Below are 21298 nucleotides of genomic sequence, written 5' to 3'. Positions count from 1 at the left end.
AAACAAACCTTTTCTCTTTTTTTGTTTTGGTTTTTGTTTTGGTTTTTTTGTTTGGAAAGGAAATATCATTTATTCTAAACTGAGTAGTTTGTAAGCATCAGTTTTAAAAGCTTGTCATCTTCCATTTCCAGTGGCCTCTGGGGGGTATGTTTTCTTAAAGTGGGAAAGTCTGTATTTGAAGACAGATGACTTCTGTCTAGTAATGTCTCTTCTGGAATCCATGGCATCCTGTTTCAATGTGACAGCCTTAGTCAGGGCTGATATGACTTCAAACCATTCTTAACCTCATTTCCAATTTTAAAAATAGCAGCTAACATCGTATTAACGAGAGCTTTTCTGCTGGCTCAAAAGATAGCTGCCTTCACTTGGTTCCTACTACAGATCCCAGGCTGCTTCTTGCTTGTTTCCTCTTTGAGGGAAGAGAGTCAGGGGAAAGGAGGATTGTGAGTCCTAGAACAAGGAAATGCACCTTAAAATCTTTTAGCACAAAGCACTGGTTTTCAAAGCAAGACAAAATGGGAGTAGGTTTAAAAACCTTTCATCCAAACTAGCACCTATTCTTGAAACTCCTTCAGTCTGAGTTTGGGGCACCAAATGAATCAGCTGCAACAACAACAGATCTTCATTATTCCATAGAAGAGGAAACCTCCCCCAGTCCTTTACTTTTAAATATGCAGATTTGAAGAGTAATGTCTTTGTTTTATTGTCCTTACCAATTGATACACCTGTGCCTTGTGGACTGAGATGCAGCCACTTTGTCCTGCCATGGACATCAGCCTGCTGTAGTTTATATTCCAGGGAATTACAGCTACAGGATTGTTCCTCTGGTCATCTTGGACCCCAGAGTTGTGTAGAGAAGGTCAAAGAATCACCCAGAGGAACTGCCAGGCAGGAATCCTCTGTACTGATTAACTGGCTATTGAATGGCACATTAAATATATACACACAAATGCATATTTGTGTGGATCTGCACATTCCATCTTCTGTCCCTGGAGAACTCATCTGCAGTGAGCAGTGAACACAGAAAATCAAGGAATAGACAACAACACTTCAAATTACTGGAGTCTGCAATGTAGACTTTTTTTTTTCTTTAAAGTCATGGCATAGGTTCTTCTTTGTCTTTTTATTATGAAACCACGTGTTTTCTCAAAAATTTATCTAAGGAATGAGAGAGAATAATGGAGAACTATGTCTGGTTTTTTCCTTCTCTCTCTGTTGTTCCAATCTCTGTGCTCCCTCCCTCCTGTCATCTCAAAGATCCCTTCTTGCTCCAAACTGAATGTCAAGAGGAGCACAAACCCCAAACTCAGTGTCTTGGGTTTATATTGCTACCACAGAGTTAATTTACCTCAGATCTTGCTGCCAACTTTAAGAACTTCAGAAGTGAATCCAGTCTGCAGAAACTGATTGGCTTAAAGACTGAAGGCTGAATGCAGAAATGTTCAAATTTCTCTCCACAGTGCTGGAAGGGTGTTAGTTTATGCTTTAATAGATGCTCACATAACAACATGATGCCTGGAGAAAAAAAAAACTTTAAGAAAACCCCCAAATATCATGAGATTCATTTCATACTCCTGTAGTATTAACTCCCAGTGTGCTGAGTTCCCCAGTCCAGCTGGAGTTCGGGGTTGTCTGATGTAATTCTGAATGTTGCAACTTGGCCAAAATTTTTTCCTTTGGTATTGAATATTAATAACAGGGGGGGTGAGAATACACAAAGCCCTTTGTTCTAATTAATGTCTGAATTTTTGGGAGAGGAAAAATTGGAATTTGCTGAAGTTTAGCAAAGTAAACAATGATTGAAAAATTGTGACTTTTTATACACCTGAGCCTTCATTGCCTTTTCCTTCACTCATCCCTGTTCCCCTGATGAATTCTCTGAGAAATGCCAATTTGAGTATTTCACCCAATAAAAGAATTTCTTAGATGGAGATTTCACGTGCTGACTTGAATCTCTGACTATTTTATAGCAGCATTTTAAAAATTAGTGATTTTCACTTGTCTAACACTACTTTCCTTTAATTGTAAATGGTGACCTGTGCATGGTTTGCAAATCTTTGTTTAAGGTAGTTTATATTGGAGTTTTTGGCATGCTTGTGAGTGTTATTAAGCCTTTTTATTAAACCTCTTTCCTTCTTTGTCATTTGGTTATTTTTTGTTGTAGTTTTTCATTTTTAAACATCAAACCATTCCTAATAAATGGCTCTGCCTTTTCCAAATTTTCAAGAGTAATATAACCTCAGCATTCCTGCTAAGTTATATAGCTGGAATGGAACATGTTTTAATTTCTGTGTCTGACTTAACTTGTGCTCCTTCTAATGAAAGGCTTCTGCAAGAATGTTTTCTGTCTGGTTTGCTCTGTTTGTGGCATTAATTGCACATGATGTTTTGTTTCCTTTCATTTCTTTTAAATTGAACAAATATTTCATTCACCCAGAATCCTTAAAAGTAATCCAGTCTGTCATGTTTAGCCTTACCTAGAGTTGCTCTTGTGACATGCTTTAGTCCCATCCTCTACAGTATTTAAACTATATAATTATATATAGATAAATATAAATATATATTAATAGTGCTGCTGATATATGTGGAGCTATTGCATGCCTGAAGTGCACATGTGTTTCCAGGTATGAATTTTGTTGTATTTGACTTAAACCAGGATTTAAACATATCCAAGGGGTTATTTTTTAATTGTTATCAGGGTTCATCACACTGACTGGCTGTGTTTGGCCATGTTTTACCTGTAGTGAACCCAAACACAGCAATTTACAGCTGCACAATGCAATTGCTGCTGCTAACAAGGTGTTACCAATACATTTATATAAATTCCTAAGGGAGCATTACAAATATGACCAGGATTGCTGGAGACGTCCAGTGCCAAAGCTGTTGGAAGCCAATGTTCCATCCCTGTGAAGTGTCCATCTGTGCATCTCCAAAGGGTCTCTGCAGACGTGCAGTGTGTCCAAAGCATTGCAGCTGTGTTATCTCATCAGTCTCAGTCATTCCCTGCCTTTTCTGTTTCCCTGGGTGTGTAGCTTGATGCTGAACCTTGGATAAAGGAAAGGGATTCTGGTATTGTTCCTTAAGTTCCTTGCATAATCTGTTGTTGAATCAAATAAAGTGAGAGATGGGTGTATTTGTGTAAATAAGAATTCTCTAGGCCTTGAGAATCTAAAAATGAGACCTTCTGTTACTAGAACCTGGAGGGTCAGTAGTAACTATGAATTGAACATTTTTGGGAGGGTAGTTTCTGACAAGCATAGCTATTTCTGAAAATGAAGATCAAAGAGCTATTAAAATTTAATGTACATTATGCAGAATGTGTAAGCCTCCAGCTATATTTTTCTACTATCCTTTTCATATGTATGATTTATAATTTATTTTCTGTAGCAAAGCGCTGCTTCTGCTCCATGCATTCTGTGAAAAATAACTCTTAATTGACTTTAATTCTCAGTTTTAGAATAGACTGCTTGCCATCTTATAATTCTTTATTTTTAATGCCAAGATGCCTTTGTGACTCACAGTAATTGACCTTGCACAGCAATTTCTGTGCTACATAGAAAGCTGCAGCAGTACTGAGCTGCTCAGCACGTGAGTCTTCACTGTTGTGTTTTCTTGTATCAGGTTTACACTGAACACAGCTCTGTGCTGGTTTCAAATCTGGTCTTCATACTACTGACCTGGCTCATTTCTACTGCACTTTCCTTTTGAGTAAAAGAAATCTTGTGGAAACGCAGTGTTGGTCTTCAAAAAGAAAAATGACACATTTTAGCTCATGAGAAGGGGTTTAATATTTGGAGAGTTTCAACTGGTTGGTGGAGGGAGGGTGGTGTTTAAACCTACTACTAATTTCATTTTTAGATAACATTATATATGTCAACAAAGTGAATGTCAAAAATTAAAACTTGTCTAATCCATTAATAGTATAAAGAGAGGTCATTCTGTGTAATGGCATATACATGTAGTGTGTTCAGTATATTGAGTTATTAAATTCTGCTGTTCTCTAAAGATTATCTGTCCATTAAGTTGGATCAGTTTAGATTTATTAAATAACTTGGCAAGTTCATCAATGCTGGTTGTGTCATTTAACCTCCTCTGAGCACAAACAATGTATTTTTGAATAATAGCAAGTTTATTCTTGTGCTGGAATTTCTTTTTTTTAACTGAAAGGAGGATGATAATCCAGTAATGGAAAGTTTATTGGCCTAAATGTTCTTTATAAGTAAAGAAGTACCTTTGTTTTCTTATGTTAGTTCTTCTTTGTTCAAAAATTTGGTGATAGCTTTTCAAACCATGTTTTTTGAGAAGGGGTAAAAAGCAGTCAGTGTCCTTAAGTTATGCATAAATTGAATCTAGCCTAATGGACAGCACATTGAAAGTTTTGACTTGAACAGAATTTTCAATCCTTTTACTAAAGAACTTCCTGAAACTTTGTTTTATCTGCTTAGGCATTGGAGAGAAGTATTCAACATGGGAGCCGACCAAGAGAGAGTTAGAATTGCTACGACACAACCCCAAGCGAAGAAAAATAACCACAAACTGCACCATAGGTGAGTTCCAGAAATCCCTTCTGGAGCCAAATTGTCACTGATTTATATGTTCAAAAGTCTGTGCTGTTTTTCCATTAGTAATTGTAGTGGATTTCTGTAAGCTTTAGAATAACAAAGCCAGTTTATTTTACACTACCTTTTTCTTGCTGTGGATGGATATCTGCTCTGTCACTGCAGGTACTGCTGATGATTGAGCTGTGTAACAGCTACAAAGCACAATCCTTTTTTGATAACATGCTTGTAATGAGAAATCACTGATATATCTCAACTCAGCCTTCATCAGACATCCTGTGCAGGGATGTGAAGGGAAATCCTGTAGTTGGTGCATCCTTAACCAAAGCTGGTAAATCTCTTTTAGCAGAAGCAGCACATTCCTACTTCATGTTTTACACTCTAAATGGGATCTCTTCAATTTCATATGGACTCTGAAAAGTGATTTTATTTCTCCAGTGGTGTCAAATAGCAGGTTTGAAATGCATCTCAAAGGTTTAATGCTTAAGAGTTCAGTGGTCTGGAGCAAAGAATTCTCTGAAATGTGTGCATCTGCTTCTGGCTGGACAGTATTTGGGTAAAGGTGATAAAAATGAACAGTTCTTCCAATGTTTTCCCTGCTGTTTTTAGGTTGGGTAGCAGGGGGTTAAAATTAGCTCCCTGACCAGCTCTAATTAAGATTATTGGGCATTTTCCTTTGCTGTTAAATGCACAATAACATTTTAATGGTGAGGTTTGGAAAAAAATGGTTAATGGTACGCGATTGTTAATTGTACAAGGTTGGAGGTGTAGCCATAGACATTGCAAGTAGGAAACTGAATTTTTTTCCACAGTTTTAAAGCTCTGTACTGTTTCATGGCACATGTCACGCTTTCAGCACGTTTGCATTTGTCAAAACACACTGAACATACTTTCTAAAGCTTTCTAATGTCATGTTTCTAATGCAGTAAGTCATTGAATCCAAAGTATGTGTATATTTATTTGGAAAAAATGGACTGAGAAGCACAGAGTAAGCTGAACATGTATATAAAATGGTAATTCTAAAGAACCTATGTTTGTGCAGTCGTGTGACAGAGAAGACAGTTGGAAAAACATCTGGACTTTGGAAACATTAAACAGCCTAGGAAAAATTAACTAAGCAAAGATTGCTTGCATCATGTTCACATTGGGATTTGTGTTCTGAGAAACTCCAGTATATTTTGTAAAGAACATTACAAATTAGTAAAGATAATAGAGCTGGGGAGGGGGGAAGAAGTTTGATAAAATTTTGAAGGTTACCATGACCTTTGTGAAGAACTGAAGCACATTGCAGTGTTTTTCTTTGCAATCAGAAGGAATGCTCTGCTTGCTCTTGGAGGATTTGGGATCTTTCAGGCTGTTTAAAAAGGCCCTGTCTGGTGGTATGAAATCTCATCTGTGGCTGCCTGGGCGGGGGAGCACAGGGACAAGGCTCTGACTGATCTCCTCACTTCTGCAGGCCTGCTTTTAAGAGTTCTCCTTCTGAGCCCTGGAGCTGCCTCTGTGTGCTGAGATTTAGAAAGTAAAGAAAAAAATCAAAGCACCCAGGAGCCATAATGCAGTTTTGGGCTGCAGTTAAAAGCAGAAGACTTGCTTTCTTTCACAAAAATGCGTTGGGGGTTTAGCTCAAGGAAGAAAAGACCTGCCATTGTCCTTGAGCCTTTTCTCTCCACCTAACCTGATGCTAAATATAAATCTGCTTCAGAGTCTTTTTGCCTTCCCTTTCCTCACTTTGACTTGTCTGTTTGCAGTTTCAGATCAGTGAAGAGCCTATTTGCAGACTGAAATGCTGCAGTAGCTGGACAGTTTCATTTCTCTCTTTTTCTAATACTCAATTCTTTTTACATCAGGTTTTTATCAATCCCATAGCAGATATTAGTGAATCCAGTTTATCTTCTGAGGTAGGTAAATGGCTGAGAGAGTAGGCATGATGTCCAGTTTTATTGGTTCTGGAAATGAAAATGATGCTGATAACCATCTCTGATAGGCACTGCACATCTGTTGAGCACTTCTGTTTACACAAGAGTCTGTTAAAACATAACCAGCTGCCTTTTATGCATAAAATCCTCTTTTCAAAGCTGTTTTAAGAGGAAGGCCATGGGGAGGTTTGTGGCTTTCTGTCCTACCCCAGAGATCCACAGATATCACTTGGGTGTGGAACATTCTGCTGCTCTGCCATGACCTGGAATGGTTGTTGTGCCAACATTTGTTTCAGCATTTGTATAAGAAAATTTATCAGTGTTACAACTAAAATACATGGGACGACAGACTGAAACCTGGGCAGGTGTGGCCTTGAAAGGATGTACAGAACTTGTATTTGAAGGATCTGCATATGATTTTGAGCCTTGACCATAAAATACATTAAATTTGATGTTTTTCCTATCTAAACCACACTTAGGTGGTACAATATGATTGTTGCAGTTGCCTGTCACTTCTGTATTACGTGCATGACACTCATTTAGGTGGATGTTTACTCCATGGCTGAACATTCTGGGTACATAAAGGGAATTTTTTTATCCCAGATTTGTAGCAATCTCATGGTGCTTCTCAAAACAGCTGGATGTGTCTGCTGCTTTTTGAGCTGTTTGAACTTTTGTACAGCTGCAGGATCTTTTGTCTTTGATCAGCACCATGAATTAAAACTGAAGAATACTCAGACATGAGATGAATATCTTATAATGGAAACTTGAACTGGTAGTTCGCTAGAGGAAATAATGTGCAAAACTCACAGCTTTTGATTTTTCTACTTGAGTGACAATTTGAAACCCATTGAAGAAGGAACTTCTTATTCACATCTTCATAAAAATGAGGAAAAAACAGAAATCCATAATTTTTCCTTGATGCTCTTTAAATGCTGTGTTTCCATCTTATAGATACTTTTTCCATCTAGTAAGAAGATAGTGCACGTAACTGGACTTGAATCTCTATTTTGCCACTGAGCAAATTGCTCTTGAAATGAGAACTCACACTGGGCACTTCTGCAGGCTGTGGAAACTGTGCTGATTCCTGTCTTTTGGGATGTGCAGGGTTGTTCCCAGTATTGCACATAAGGACCTTCAAAGTGACTTGGAACACACTGCTAACCAAGTGGAAACATTGACTTGTCTTACAGGCAAAAAGCCATGATGAGAAATCCTTGCAGTGTGGATTTTGTGTGGGACATTGCATGTTCTGCTGTCCTGACTTGACATTTTGATGGAGCTTCTGTATTTCAAGACATTCAGGAGGAATGTCACGTTCACTCAGACCATAAATGTGCTCTGTGGAAGCTCTGTCAGCTCAAGATATTCTCAGACCTTGTTCTGCCTCCAACACTTGAATGTTGATTTTTTTCATTGTGTTGCCACAGCTTTTTCCACAGATCAGACTGAAGGGTTGGCATATTGTGGGGAACATAGAAATTTCCCAAATTATTTTATTTTGCTCTCATCAGCACACCTGGGTAGTGTCCTGGACTGCTCAATATCCATAGAAATGCTCATCTTGGTTTTGGCTTGAAACTATGTTTCAAACATCCCTAAACACAAAAACTTTTACATGGAAAAATTAGGTAAGACTTAACAGCTATTAAATTAGATTCTGTGTTGTAAAAGAAAAAAAAATCTAATTTATTCAGTCTCCTCTTGTCTGTAAAGTGGCCTCCCTCTGCAGAGGAGGGAAGGGACAAAGCTCCACATTCACAAGCAAATTATTTGTTAGGGGGTTGAACCAGAAGTGATACAATATCTTTTGGGAACTATTTTCCAAGCTCATCTTGCTCTGCTGTCATTAATACCCCCAGCAGATCCATTCTCCTGAGTATATGAAATATTAGCTTGGGATCAGCTGCTCTCTGATTAGCATATGAAGTGACTTTGTGGCTGAAGATGGGTGTATTAACAATGGGCAGAATTAGACTCCCAATGCACATGGGTAATTAGCAGCAGCCACCCGGGATTCCCATTTGCAGGGCTGCAAAAAGGCAGAGGGGAGACAAACCTTTCCAGGAGACTGAGCAAATCCTCCTCACCAGGAGTGATGGCATGGAGAGGTGGCAAAACCAAAACTGCCTGGGATTAGAGGTGGCTTTGGCAGCTGCAGTGCTGAGCAGCCTGATGGGCCAAAGAGCAGCATAAATAGAATAAATATTGCAGAACTCCTGTATGAAGGTGGCAAGGGAAGAGAAACAGTGACCTGGAAAATATTTCTGTTCTCTAGACAAGCCAGCAGAAGCATTTTTGCTTCTCTAACTTGGAAGTGTTGAAGGCTGCATTAGTACTTGGATGTTTTTTGTGAATGCAGCAGCACTCAGGTGTGCTTTTTCTCCTTGGATGGCACTTAATGTAGCTCAAGTGGAAAAGTGGAATGAAAAATATGGTTTGGTACAGCACCACATTTTTAGCGATGGCTTTAAATTTAAATTACTGATTTGTAAGCAGTAATGCTTTGATATTTGAAGTTATGACTGCACAAAGTGCATCCTGAATAGAAATCTCTGATTCTTAAATTCCTTTAGATTGCTATGTGAGGAAGGAAAGAAAACCACCTTTAAGATTACTCAGGTGAATGTTTCCTCTTTGGCTTTATTTATATTAACTTCATTATTAAAATGGGGGTTTTTTTGATGAAAAATTGTTTCTTAAAAGGTTGGATTGGTAAAATAAAAAAAAAAAAAAGATACCTTCATATCAATAGGGAGAGCCTTCTATTCCTTTTTACTTTGTCACGAGCTTAGCATGTCTGACCATTGTGTAATACATTTCTTAGGTCTAAAATTGATAAAGCTGATCTTAAAAATAAATTTAAAAAGCCCTCTTCTCTTAAAGCTCCCAGGGAATTCTAAGAAAAAATTAGAAGGATGTGATTATTTTAAGAATTCTAAAATACAAGTAGTGATTTGCTCTCTGAAGTTTGTAGAGCTGTACTGTCTGAAAATCTTGTTCAACTTCCTAAATTTAGCTCTTTATCAATATAAAATAGAAGCTTTCCTCTGCAAAAGGCTTTGTGAGGAGAAATTCCAGATTGGATGCTGCAGTTGCCTTTTTGTGTATTGACTGTCTGGGAACTTGTCACCTGGTTTTCCAAAGCTGGTGCCAGAAAGCAATTTGCATCACTGCAGTCATGTCACTGTGTGGTTTATCTGCACAGCAGTTGATTATCTGTGATTTAATTGTTCCTGAATAAGATTAGGAACATCAGAGTTATCAGTGAAGTCCCTGCAGCATTTTCCTGCTTAAAATGAGCAAACTTTTGTTGCAGACACTTTTGTTAGACAAAGATCAGTCAGCATCTGAAGAGCTACTGATGAACATCACTTCCTCAGAATGCCTTGTTGCCACCTGGCCACCTGAGGGGGTTTCTGATCTTGTTACCTCAATATTTGTTTGAATTTTAAACCTTCTTTGAGGAAAATCAGGAGCTGATGTCACTCAGTGTATGAGCTGTCCTGTTGATGTTTTCATTTCACATCAGCTAAAACCCCTGCAGACTGTACAAATTGTATGTGAAATCAGAAAATTGCAGTTGGGGTTGAATTTTTCTGTTATCCTGTCTTGGAAAATTGCCATTCCTACTTGCATAGAAAATACTTAAATTTTGTAACTCTAGGTGGCTCTTGGGGATTGGAGGCAGAGGAAGATATCCTGTGTGTGCTTGCACAATGGGAAATTCCTTAGAAGACAAGGCTGTTGATCCAGGGCTTGGATCATGTTCCAAACTTCTAACTGAAACCTGATTTTCCTGCTCTGCACTTTGTAGAAGTAGATCTATGGTTGTTACTTATCCAGACACATTATTTTTAGTTTACAGACAGTGTTTTGATTTGAATTTTCTAAACTGTGCTCTGCACTTCTTCAGGTGAAACTTCATCACTTAAATCAAGTTGAATAAAAGCACCCAAAAAAGCCCTTCTTTTTCTTCCCCCTCATAGATGCTGATTTCAAGTGTAAAATGTTTGCTAACTGAGTTGTCTTACTTCTTTCTCTACTGGTACTTAATTTTTTTCCTGTGTTTTCTTCACTAAGTCATTATGTAAACTTCAGTATGCAGTCAAAACAGCAGCCTTTCAATAAAAAATGCAGTTGGTGTCAGTGACTTTGTCATCTGTTTTAATGGGTTTTTATCAGAATCTGAATTTTCTTACCAAGGAAAACCCAACAGCAGCACTTAGCCAGAATTTCATTATGGCCCTCTGAACAGATAGCTTATTTAGATAAGGTATTTGTTGTTACAGATATGGAATTGAGAATTAGCCCATGGAGACAAGTGCCTGTTGTCTTGTCATGGGCAGAGCTGTGTCCTTAACATGAGAATCTTCATTTTCTTATGTTTAAAAATCATAGAATGTGTTGGGTTGGAAGGGACCTTAAAGTTCATCCAGTTCTACCTCCTTCCACTCTCCCAAGTTGCTCCAGGCCCTGTCCAACCTGGCCTTGGACACTTCCAGGGATGGGACATCCATAGATCTCTTTAGCCACCAATTTGATATAAACCTTGATTTACCACTGTATTTTCACCTGGTTAGCTTGGTGTCAGCACAGCAAGCGTGGCGTTTTCAACAAGGCCAATCATCCCCATCTCAGTTTTGTTCTTTTGTGGATTGCTTTTGGATTATATTTACTCTGACCTTCCGTTCTGCTCTTTCCTGTCTGCTTCCAGAGTTGGCTTTATGTGGCCAGAAGGTAGATACAGTATATGCTGCAAGCAGGAATATGCATAAACAGCATGTGGCATGGTTTGTGTGTTGTGGATTGTTGGACGAGCTCTGTGCCAGTTCATCAACAATAATTTGTGCATATTAATATATTTGGATGCTTTTAGTTTCATTGGCACTTAGCCTGCTCCTTAAGTTATTAATTTGTGAAATCTGTTTGGAGGAAGGGTAAAAACTTGTAGGCAGCATATGGTGTGATATTGGGGGGAAAGGACGGCTGCGGGTGTGAATTTTATTTTGTCAGTTTGGTGGGAGTACCTCTTGTTCTTTATGGGTGCCATCTGCACAAGGCTCTCTCTGCAAGCCTTGTGCACAAGAGCTCGCTGAGCTTTTAACTTTGGCTGCTTTGGGGGAGGGCAAAGAGAATATTTTATTCTGTGCCACCTTTTGAAGTGTTTTGTTTTGTGTAAAGGCTTTTCTTTTGCCAGAGGAAAACACCTTGAAGGGTCTACAGCTTAACTGGCTGTTAAAGGCCGGTGTCATAAAGCTCTGGATCCATCATTCAGGCATTTTCACAAACATATTTCCTGTTCTTTGCCTGCTGCTGTTACTTTTTTGATGCTGGATGTCTTCTGTCTATTCTTCCTGACCTTCCAGCAATTATGAGAATAATCATTATTTCCATGCTCTGGTTCTTAGGACTTCAGTGTCTTGAACTTTATAAGGTCTGTGAGACCGGGCAGCTCCTGATTGCTTTGAGAGCTTCTTCATAGCTGTATTCAACTTTAAATTTGTTCAGCTTTGTGTATCTGAATATACAACAAGCACCACAGTTGAGAGGTCTCTGGCTTCAGCAGTAAATGAAGGCATTTTGTTCAATGCATATGCTTAAATGTGACATTTCATGTTGTTCTTTCTGCTTTTCAGGACTTGGTGCCTTTTTGTTTCTGAAGCTCTTGTTGTGACATGCTTCCACATCTCCAGTGGAATGAATGGCAGGGGGTTGGAATTTTGAGATCTCTAAACTCTCTTCCAACCCAAACCATTCCAGGATTCTATGATTCTGTCTTTCTTCTCCAGCCAACTGATCTTCATATTTTACAGAGATCATATAATGCTTTGATATTTAATAATTGATTTGATTATGTGGTTATTTCCAGTGACATGTTTCCTTCTCCTGTGTGTACATTCCCCAGTGTTTTCTCAATGCTCAGAGACCTTGACAGAGATTGGATCAAATTGAAGCACAACAGGCAAAATTTGTTCAGTGGGTCTTGATATGCCAGGACAGGAATTCAGAGAAGTTTGGTTCAAGTTCTGCTGCAGAATTTAATGGCTTTTTCAGCTTTTTTCATTTCAGCTGAGAGAATCAAACAGAGATTGTTGCTGTGGATGATTACATGCTGTGTAGGTTTCTGGGTATGAGAACATGCTGCATTGGTTTCTTCCTGACACCTGAGAGAGAAAAACAATTTCACAATGCAGATGGTCAATAAAAATGCTGAAATACAAAATTACAGATATAAAAACTGGCATTTTTCATGACCTTGAAAGGAAAAAAAAAAAGGCCTTTTTTTGTAGGGTGCTCCTGGGTCCTCTTCTTGTGAAATGATTTAACAAAAGGTTCCAAACTACTCTCACACAATGCAGAGATCCTTTCCTTTAGCCCCCCTTTTCCTTTCCCCCACATTTATTTTAAACTTAAGCTTGCTGTGGGAGACAGTAAATCCATATAGATAGAAAAAACCAGTGATAACCCAGTATTTTGGACAAGTTGTCTCCTCCCTCATCTTTGGAGCTTTTGTAAAGCAGTTGCTGTTTGCAGCATTACATTCATTCTCATTCAGAAGCTCTAGCACTAGGAGAGCTTATCTGTAGGTCTTGTTGTGTGTGTATCTTCCATGTTAATGTTGCTGCAGTTCTTTGTTTGTTTACAAAGATGAGACCCTGGAGCACTTCAGAATACAAGAGGCATCGGAGAATATTGCAGAATCTCATCACTGAGGAGATTTAAGAACAATTCAGAGAAACATTTGTCAGGAGTAATACAGGTACTTTTAATTCTGCATTGAGGTATAGGAACAGATCAGGTGTCATCTCAAGAACTTCTACATCTGTTTCCTGTGATTTTAGTGCAAGATTCAATGCACTTTTCAGTGGCTTGGTCAAACCCCCTCATTTATTTTGTTTTGGAAACATGTTTCTTAATTCAAATTCAGAGGGAAGAGATACTTGCAGTCTCTTGTCTTGCTTGAAACAGCTTCTCTATTTACACAGGCCATATGAAAAATTAACCTTAAGGGGTTTGTTTGTTTGTATTGCCAGATATTTTAGGATTGCTGACTCATTTTACCAAGCTGAGGGTGTGCACACAGGAGCCAATTGCCACCAAATCAGAAGGAGGAGAACTTACAGGACATCAAGTGCTCCTGTCCTGTCTGTGTGCTTGGTCTTAATCTGGGCATGCAGCCCCTGCAGAGTAGTGACAGGCTGTAACCTCACAGCCCACACCATCCAAGGAGATCACTTGCCTTGTGTGAAGTGCTCTTAGCCTGGAGAAACAGGAATAAAACCAATCCTAGCTGAGCAGTAGCCCTCAGAGAATCAGGAACACGGTGCTTGCATGCTGCTGAACACACAGAGCAACCCCAGGAAATGAAATCTCAGGGATGTGCCCTAAGGCAGGGAATGGGAACTCGTCTGAGCAGTGGAAAGGCTCCTGTTCTGGCATCATCAGTTTGGGAACTGGCTCAAAGATATACATGTTGGAAGTAGAGTATAGAGAGTACTTTGTGTGTCTGGCACACTGTGCACACTCAGGAGTAATTTCTGGCTCTGAGATTTCATCTGAACAGTAATAATATAAAATGATACACTTGATGTTGGCTCATGCTCTTGGTAACTTGTTTGATGTGTTTGCTCCAACCATGTCAGTTGCCCTTAGGTTCTTCCAACAATATGTGTCCGAGTAGGATGTGTGGAAAGGCCAAGCTGTTGCTCTGGGGAAGGATCTGTAGTAAAGACATCTTTGGTAGTCATTGCTTAGAGATGTCATTTTGCTCCTAAATCTGGCAAAGGACAACCTTCCTGAATCTCATCTCCTTTTGTTGCTGGTTGTTTCTGTGTCATTGCTAGAAATTCTTTGTTTAAATAAGTTACAAACACATATCTCCTATGCTGAACCCCGGGTCCAGTGTTGTGCCAGTGTTATGGAGTTGATTTTAATTGAAGGTGCAGCACAATACAGGGACTCCATTGAGCTCCTCCAGAATTGATTTTAAACTTTCTTGTTAGGTGCAAACTTAAATTTTCCTTGACACACAGCAGCATGTGTGACACAAAGGTAATGAATTCCAGACCCCCTGGATCTCTCTGCATTATCCTGTGACTCTTCTTGTGTATTACTAAATGGAGAGAGTGATGCACTGAGCCACAAATGCAGAAGCCCATGCACAGAATACCTATGCAGTCTAAAAATAACATTGAGGAGAGTTGGCAGCCCTCATTCCAGCAGCAGTTGTTACCTGTTCTCCAGCCTTGCCTGAGTGGCAGCAGGGCAGGTAATTTTGGTTTCCAGAGCCATGAGGCTGAGTAGGGATCCAGGGATGAGGATCTCATTCCTGCTCACTGCTCAGCCTGTGGCTGTTTTATCCACCTGCCTGCATTGGAAGTTTGTTACAGGAGAGGGGGTGAGGGGTGGCTGGTTTTGGGAGGCTCTGGCACTTCCTGCATCCCTCTCTTGTTCTGGCACTGTCTGTGTGTCCTGCTCTGCTGTGAGCTGGATGAAGCTGCTCAGACACTCATTGCTGTGTACAGGGGGTGAGTTCAGTTCATCCTTTCTGTGACCACCTCTGCAGGTGGCATCAGGTGAGCTGGGCTGTGGAAGTGCCCTCACCTTCCTGCCAGGGCTGGGCTGTGCTTTGTACCAGCTGTGATGCCAGTCTGAGTGGCTGAGCAGTCTCAGGGTGACAAACAGGGAAGGATATCAAACTCTTCTCCTGAGTTAGGTGCACTGGGCTGACAGAGCTGCCTTTGGAACCACTCCAACAACTCAGAGTCCCAAACTCCCTCATTGCAGTGTTTTCTAGCTGAGACAATTATTTTTAATATCTAATTAAATTTTACTTCTTGTGAGCTCAGTCTTTTTTTATTATAGCTTTGGTAGGTCACAAGAGTTAATTACAGTCCTCATTGTAGTGGCCTGTAACATACTTGAAAATTGTCAGCCTGGCTGTTCCTCCACCAACACTATCTGGTTTTAATTAATTAACTCAGCCAGTGGATTTTTCAGTTGTTTCTCCAGTCTCAAATATTAATTCCACACAAATTTTTACTCACGTTCTTGACTTTGCATAATTTCTTTTTAAAATGGGTGCTCAATTCCAGACATCATGCAGCTGAGATTTACCTGTCACCAGAGCAGAATGACTTCCAGGCCTTCTCCTATTCCTGTTAAGTTCCAAAATGCTGTTTGTAGAAGAGCTACAGCTCAAGATTAAGTTGTTTAGGCTGAGTTACTGTAGCCATTGCTCCTTATTTTGTGTTTGTCTGCTTAATTTTTCCTCGTTTCCTACTTCACAATTGTTTTTATTGAATTTAATTGATTTCAGATAGTTTCTCCCCTTTAACAAGTTGCTCTTGAGTTATTGTTTTGTCTTCCAATTACATTTGCACTGTCCTGATGTGGTTTGTCCCTTCTCTAAGTGTGTATTATGTGATGTCACTGAAGCTATTGAATAGGAATAGTGAATGCAATCAATTCCCTGTCAGCTAAGAGGGGTGGGGGCAAACTGAATGCTGGAAAAACATATTTGGTGTCTCAGTAAGTGCTGTTGTTTCCATGTGGTGTGGATGAGCTAGGTCCTCTTCATGGATGTGCTAGAAAATGCATTAATCTCTGCTGCTGAACTGCTGCAAATCTCACTGTGCATCTCTCCTGGCAATGTAATATAGGTGGGTTGTTGCCATTTGGTAACTTTTCATGGGTTTATGGATATTTTAATGGAGGAAAAAGAATACAAACGTTCACTTTTGAATGGCAGTTCTAACACAACATAAAGAATAAATCTGGAAAGTCTCCTAGGAATGCTGAGGTCACTTCAGAACTGCCCAGTTGCATACAAATATGCCAGAAATTATCCAAAAAAAGACTTGAAGTTGCCCTGTGAGCCTGAATAAAGTACTTGAACATGCTTTTAAGCATTGGATTTAAATCAAAACACATAAGGTAAGATTTTTCTTACAGACTGGGAAATATGAATGGCTGTGTTGTTTTGTTTATTTTGAACCACTTAAAATCTGGAAGGTGGGAAATTAACTCTCTTTTGGAAAAACAAAACCACCCTTGGTGAGGAACGAGTACCTTAGGAAAAGTGAGTACATGCCAAGCACCTGGCTGAGGTGCCAGCCTGCATTCAGTGCTGGGACACATTCCATTCCCCTTTTGGCTCTGGGTTGTCAGCTGTTCAGGTAGAGTGTGAATTGTGTCTGGATCACTCCTTTAAAAGTCTGCCTGAGCCGGTTGTGCCTCGGGGTAGAGCTGTGTTAACAGTGAAACAGGTCAGTAATGAGGATGAATTCCTCCAGCTCTCTACAGCACTGACACACCAAGACTGAGAACTTTGGGGTTTGATGATTCAGCCTTATAAACAGCCCTTGTCTTCTGGTGCTGCTGATACATCCAAGGAGGAATAATGACTATATTGTTTTCTCTCTACATTTAATGGTTTTGCAGTACATGTGCCACTCGTGGCATATTCTTCTTCCCTCCAGTGTCGCAGCTCCTGTAGTTGGACTCCAGGGTTCCCAACCGGATACAAACTCATGGACAGTTTCCTTTTGTACACATAAGCAAATTTTTTGCTATTGAGCAATGTTTTACTTCAAAAGCAATAGAAAAAAATGCAGTGATCCAGAAACTTTTAGCTGGAAATGGGAAAGTTAAAGATGGGGTTTCATTTAAAATTCAAATACTTATTTCTCCTATGATGACTTTTTTTTCATTCTAGAAGGCCTTTTCTGATTTATTTGCCTTTCTGCTGTGTAGAGGTGGCTAAACTTGCTTGTTTTGATGCAGTGCACAATGAAGTGTATCTAAAATAGTCCTATAATTTATTTCTCTCTGTTTACAGGAGTTATTTTTCATAGTCTTATGCTCACTGCTTCTGGACTCAGTGTCTTCTGGATTATTAGAGCTTATAGATGAAGGAGCTGTTTTTTATTTCAGTCCTGTCAGTGACAAATGAAAATACTTACTTATAGTTAAAACAGGAAAAAGAAACCCAAATTTTCATAACAATATTATCTAAATACAATGTCCTCTGTCATCCTCTCAGCCTCCCAAAACTGCAGCATTCAACATGACTTATGAATCTTGATATGCACACACATATATGATAATCAAGAAATATTTTTAGATAATGGAATGATACAGTGAAATGTTCATGTATAGAATATAACATATGTAGAAAAAATTGAAAAAATGTATTGCAGATCTTGTTTTCTAAATGAAAATGTATTTCTCTAGAACTGTATTCTGACTTGTGATTTAACAGGCTTAGCTTAAAAGTTGGGTAGAGCAGAAGAGTGAGTGGAGCTCTCCAGGTTGTGCCTGTTGGTGATGGAATAGCTCAGGGGGTGAGAGGTGGGTGGGTGCTGCTGGTGGAACAGCTCAGGGAAGGTGGTTTGTTTCCAGAGGGATTTACAGTGATTCAGACTGAGCACTGACTGACCTGGCAGCCCTGAATAGCTGGAGAAAAGGAGTCAAGTCAGAAAAATAAAAAAGAGGGAGCATGAGCATGTTTTCACCTGGTTCAGCAGTAACCCAACAAGGGAGGATTATTGCCCTGAGTGTTCATCTCCACTTCTTTGATCTGTCATGTAATCCCTTGCTTGGTGTTGCTGTCAAAATTACTCTATTGAGAAAAAGATCTACCGATGAACCAATATTTTCTGCTTCCTCTTCTCCCTACCAAGATGCTTTTTTTCTTTCTGGGTAGATTGCATGTTCTGTGTTTGCTGGAAGTAGTTGAATTGTTCAGTTAGTTTTTAAGATCATGTGGTTGAAATTTCTTCATTTAATTTGGCTGTGGCAAAAGTTTCTGTAGCTTTTTCTGAAACAGTTGCCAAAACAATTTAATACCCAAATGTGTTATTGGTAAGCTTGTAAAAAATGTTCTGTAAGAACATCTGAAGAAAAAGTTCTGATTAATTTGCCTCAGTGTTCCTGCTTCTGTAGTTGCTGTGGGTTCCAGCCCCTGAGAAAGGATGCTCAGCTGAAGTGTTGGGGAATAAATTAACCAAAACTGCATGGTTGGGGTTTTTTTGGTCTCTCACGTGATCATTGGTGTCACAGAATGTGATGAGCTTTCCTGTGTAGACTTGTAATTTCACATATCTGTATACTGCTGCTTTCTGAAATGAGTATTTTTGTATTAACATTTCAGAAGGGATTAGCTTTGGAAAATAATTGCTGTCACTAACCCCATTAGCAGAACTGCTGCTCCAGGCATGCAGGTGGAACAGCAGCTCTGGGTCTGACTGGGCCGGTGTTTGTGGCAGCTCCATTCAGGTCATGTGTGATGTGTTCTACACCTGAAACCTGAGAACTGAGAGAGTAATTTTGTTGTAGTTTTAGGTGCTGGGAAATAGGGTAGACCTCTTCTGAAATACTTTCAGAAAGATGCTCTTAAATGTTGTTGCCAGTTCTTGTTGGATGGACTTAGGATGATCACCCCAAATTATTATAGAACTCTTCACTGCTGTGCTGCGCTGTTTGTTTCCAAGTGTGATGTTGAACTGTCTTTAAATATTTCAGTGAGCTCTTGCTCAGCTTGCAGTGACTTGTGACACTGTCTGATGGAGCTGCAGGGAAGCATCAACACCAGATGGGGAGCTGGGCTAGGGGACAAGGATTGCTCTAAGGTGTTGCCAACCTGGGCTTCCTGTAGAGAGGATCTCAGGCTGGCTGTGCTTCACTGCATCTGAATCATCTCCTGGTTGTCTCACCAAGCTGCATTGTCCAGTGACTGCTGCTCTTCCTTCCAGAACCTTCATTCCACTAAATCCCAGGTTTCTGCATGGGAACATCTGTTCAGACTGGTTTGTTTGCTCTTTCCAGTCCCAGCCTGAAGCCTGGGTTTAGAGGCAAACAGAACCTCCTCCATGAGGGCAGGATTGGGTTTTCTGTATTTTCTATTCATGTGTGGTCCTCTCATTTCCCTGCTTCCCCACCTCTAATAGCTGTAGAGTTGCATTTCACGGAGAAGTGGAATTTCCTTATCTTGTCTTGGATTTTTCATCTCCCCTGTGTGGGTGTACTGGCAGGACCAGTGCTCTGGATCTCCCTGCATCCCAACAACCATTGCTGCCCAGTGTTGCAGATCTACTGCTTTGAGCATTGGAAAAACAGAAGCCATTCCTGGAAGAAGATGGAAGAATTGAAGCTGACAAAGGTAAGCCAGCCAGAATCCAGTCTTGAGACCAAATGTACAAAACTTCCCAGATGGGTTTCCCTGTGCTCAAGGCATTGCAAAAGTAGATTTCTTGCCTTTGCTTATGCTCTGCCTGCCCAGCTTTTGGCAGAATGAGAGTACTGTTTGTATTCCATGATGATGATTAAAGGATATTTCCTTCTTTTATGATTATACCATACATGACAATTTTACCATACATGACAATTTTGTCTTCTCAGCAACATTAATTTATTCCAATATTTACAATTGTATCAGCATGGTTCAGAGCTAAAACTTCTTTCCTGTGAAGTACATTTACCACAACAACACACATGCATGTGTAGAAAATATTAAGTATCTCACAGGTTGTCCTTGCTCATTTCAGAACAATTAATAAGAAACAAAAATAAAGACAATGCTATGAAGCACAGCAGAAGTTTGCAAAGTACCAGAGCTTTATTATTAGTTGAGGTTGGAGCCTGCTGACAATCCTTAGACTGTGACACTGTGTTCTGATTAGAGCCTGGTAGAAACCACTGTTGGTGCTCTAGCACAAATGGACTGCTGCATGTGAGGTTTTGGCACATTATTTTTCTGTTAATTTATGACCCACATGTTGCAATGCTTGACTGTTCCAGCAAAACCTTGCCAGGCTTTATTAAAGGGGAGGGAATAGGTGTGGCAGGCACAAAGCTTTTACATTCTCAGTGTGTTATTGACCAGAGTGCTGTAGAGGCTTTAATTTTTAGCTGTTTTTCTTTCCAACAAAACTCATTATTCCCCATAAAAGTTAAGCACAAGAGGATGTGTTGTTCTGAGTTCTGTCAGCTCTTTAGTTTACCTACATCAAATTCTGATGTTTTCCAGTGTGCTGCAATTACTTATGCAGTACCTGAGCTGTAGTTCCTCATACCTGTTTCATTTCAAGCACCAGTTTAAGAGACTGAGCAGCAGCTGCAGTCATTGCTCCCACAAGGATAAGACTGATGTGTGCTGCTTTCCTTTTTCCCTTTTCAACTGAGTAAGTTCTCATGTTTTGCTACAAATCACCATTTTCTGATTTTTATTGGAGTTTGGAGTATTCACATTTCAGCCTTGTCTGTTTTGCAGGTTGCTTTGTCTTGGTTCATTCAAGTGAAGTCCCAGCACATGAATTGCTCCATTTAGATCCATGAAAAACTGACAGCAAAGACCAAGCAAGCAGAGTAAGCCAAGAGCATTCTGAGTTTGATGCCTGAAACTGTCTCCTGGTGGCAACTTTAAGGAAGATTTGATTCTTGTGGTCACAGGGAAAGACGGTCCAGCCACAGGCATGTAATAAATGATGCTTAATAAATGATTCCAAAAAGCTGCCTTTATGTGTTTGCTTTTGTGACTGCTCTATTAGACACCAAAAAGTGCTAGAGGGAATCTCTAGATTTACTACTGGTTTTCCTCTAGTTTTCTGTGCTGAACAGGCTGGCTTTGAAATCTGGTGCTAACCAGAGGGAGAAATAGGGAGAGAATAGAATCTTCTACTTCTCAAAATGCATGTCAGGGAGCCTTCCAACCTCCTGTGAGCACAGCCTGTGATTTAAATAAATCCAGTCAATTTTAAATGGCAGAAAATGAGGGGAGAGGTAAGCAAGAGGTACCAAAATGTTTCTCCACTTGCACAG

The 21298-nt window shown here is 39.8% G+C and overlaps 1 protein-coding gene and 1 long non-coding RNA gene across 3 annotated transcripts in view; both read left to right on the top strand.

The window, feature by feature from the left end:
- Positions 1-21298, top strand: part of USP22 (ubiquitin specific peptidase 22) — an 88864-nt gene that overhangs the window by 41189 nt on the left and 26377 nt on the right. For both annotated transcript variants that reach the window (XM_058035201.1, XM_058035200.1), the window contains one exon: positions 4446-4547. In XM_058035201.1, coding sequence (XP_057891184.1) covers positions 4446-4547 — 102 coding nt within the window. The remainder of the gene's footprint in view (positions 1-4445; positions 4548-21298) is intronic.
- On the top strand, positions 19260-20951 carry LOC131090084 (uncharacterized). Its single transcript, XR_009115294.1, has 2 exons — positions 19260-19640; positions 20751-20951. It is a non-coding gene; the product is annotated as an uncharacterized LOC131090084 (long non-coding RNA).

Source organism: Melospiza georgiana, chromosome 16, assembly GCF_028018845.1.
Source record: "Melospiza georgiana isolate bMelGeo1 chromosome 16, bMelGeo1.pri, whole genome shotgun sequence".
NCBI classification, from domain to species: domain Eukaryota; kingdom Metazoa; phylum Chordata; class Aves; order Passeriformes; family Passerellidae; genus Melospiza; species Melospiza georgiana.
This window is presented reverse-complemented; position numbering and strand designations above follow the sequence as displayed.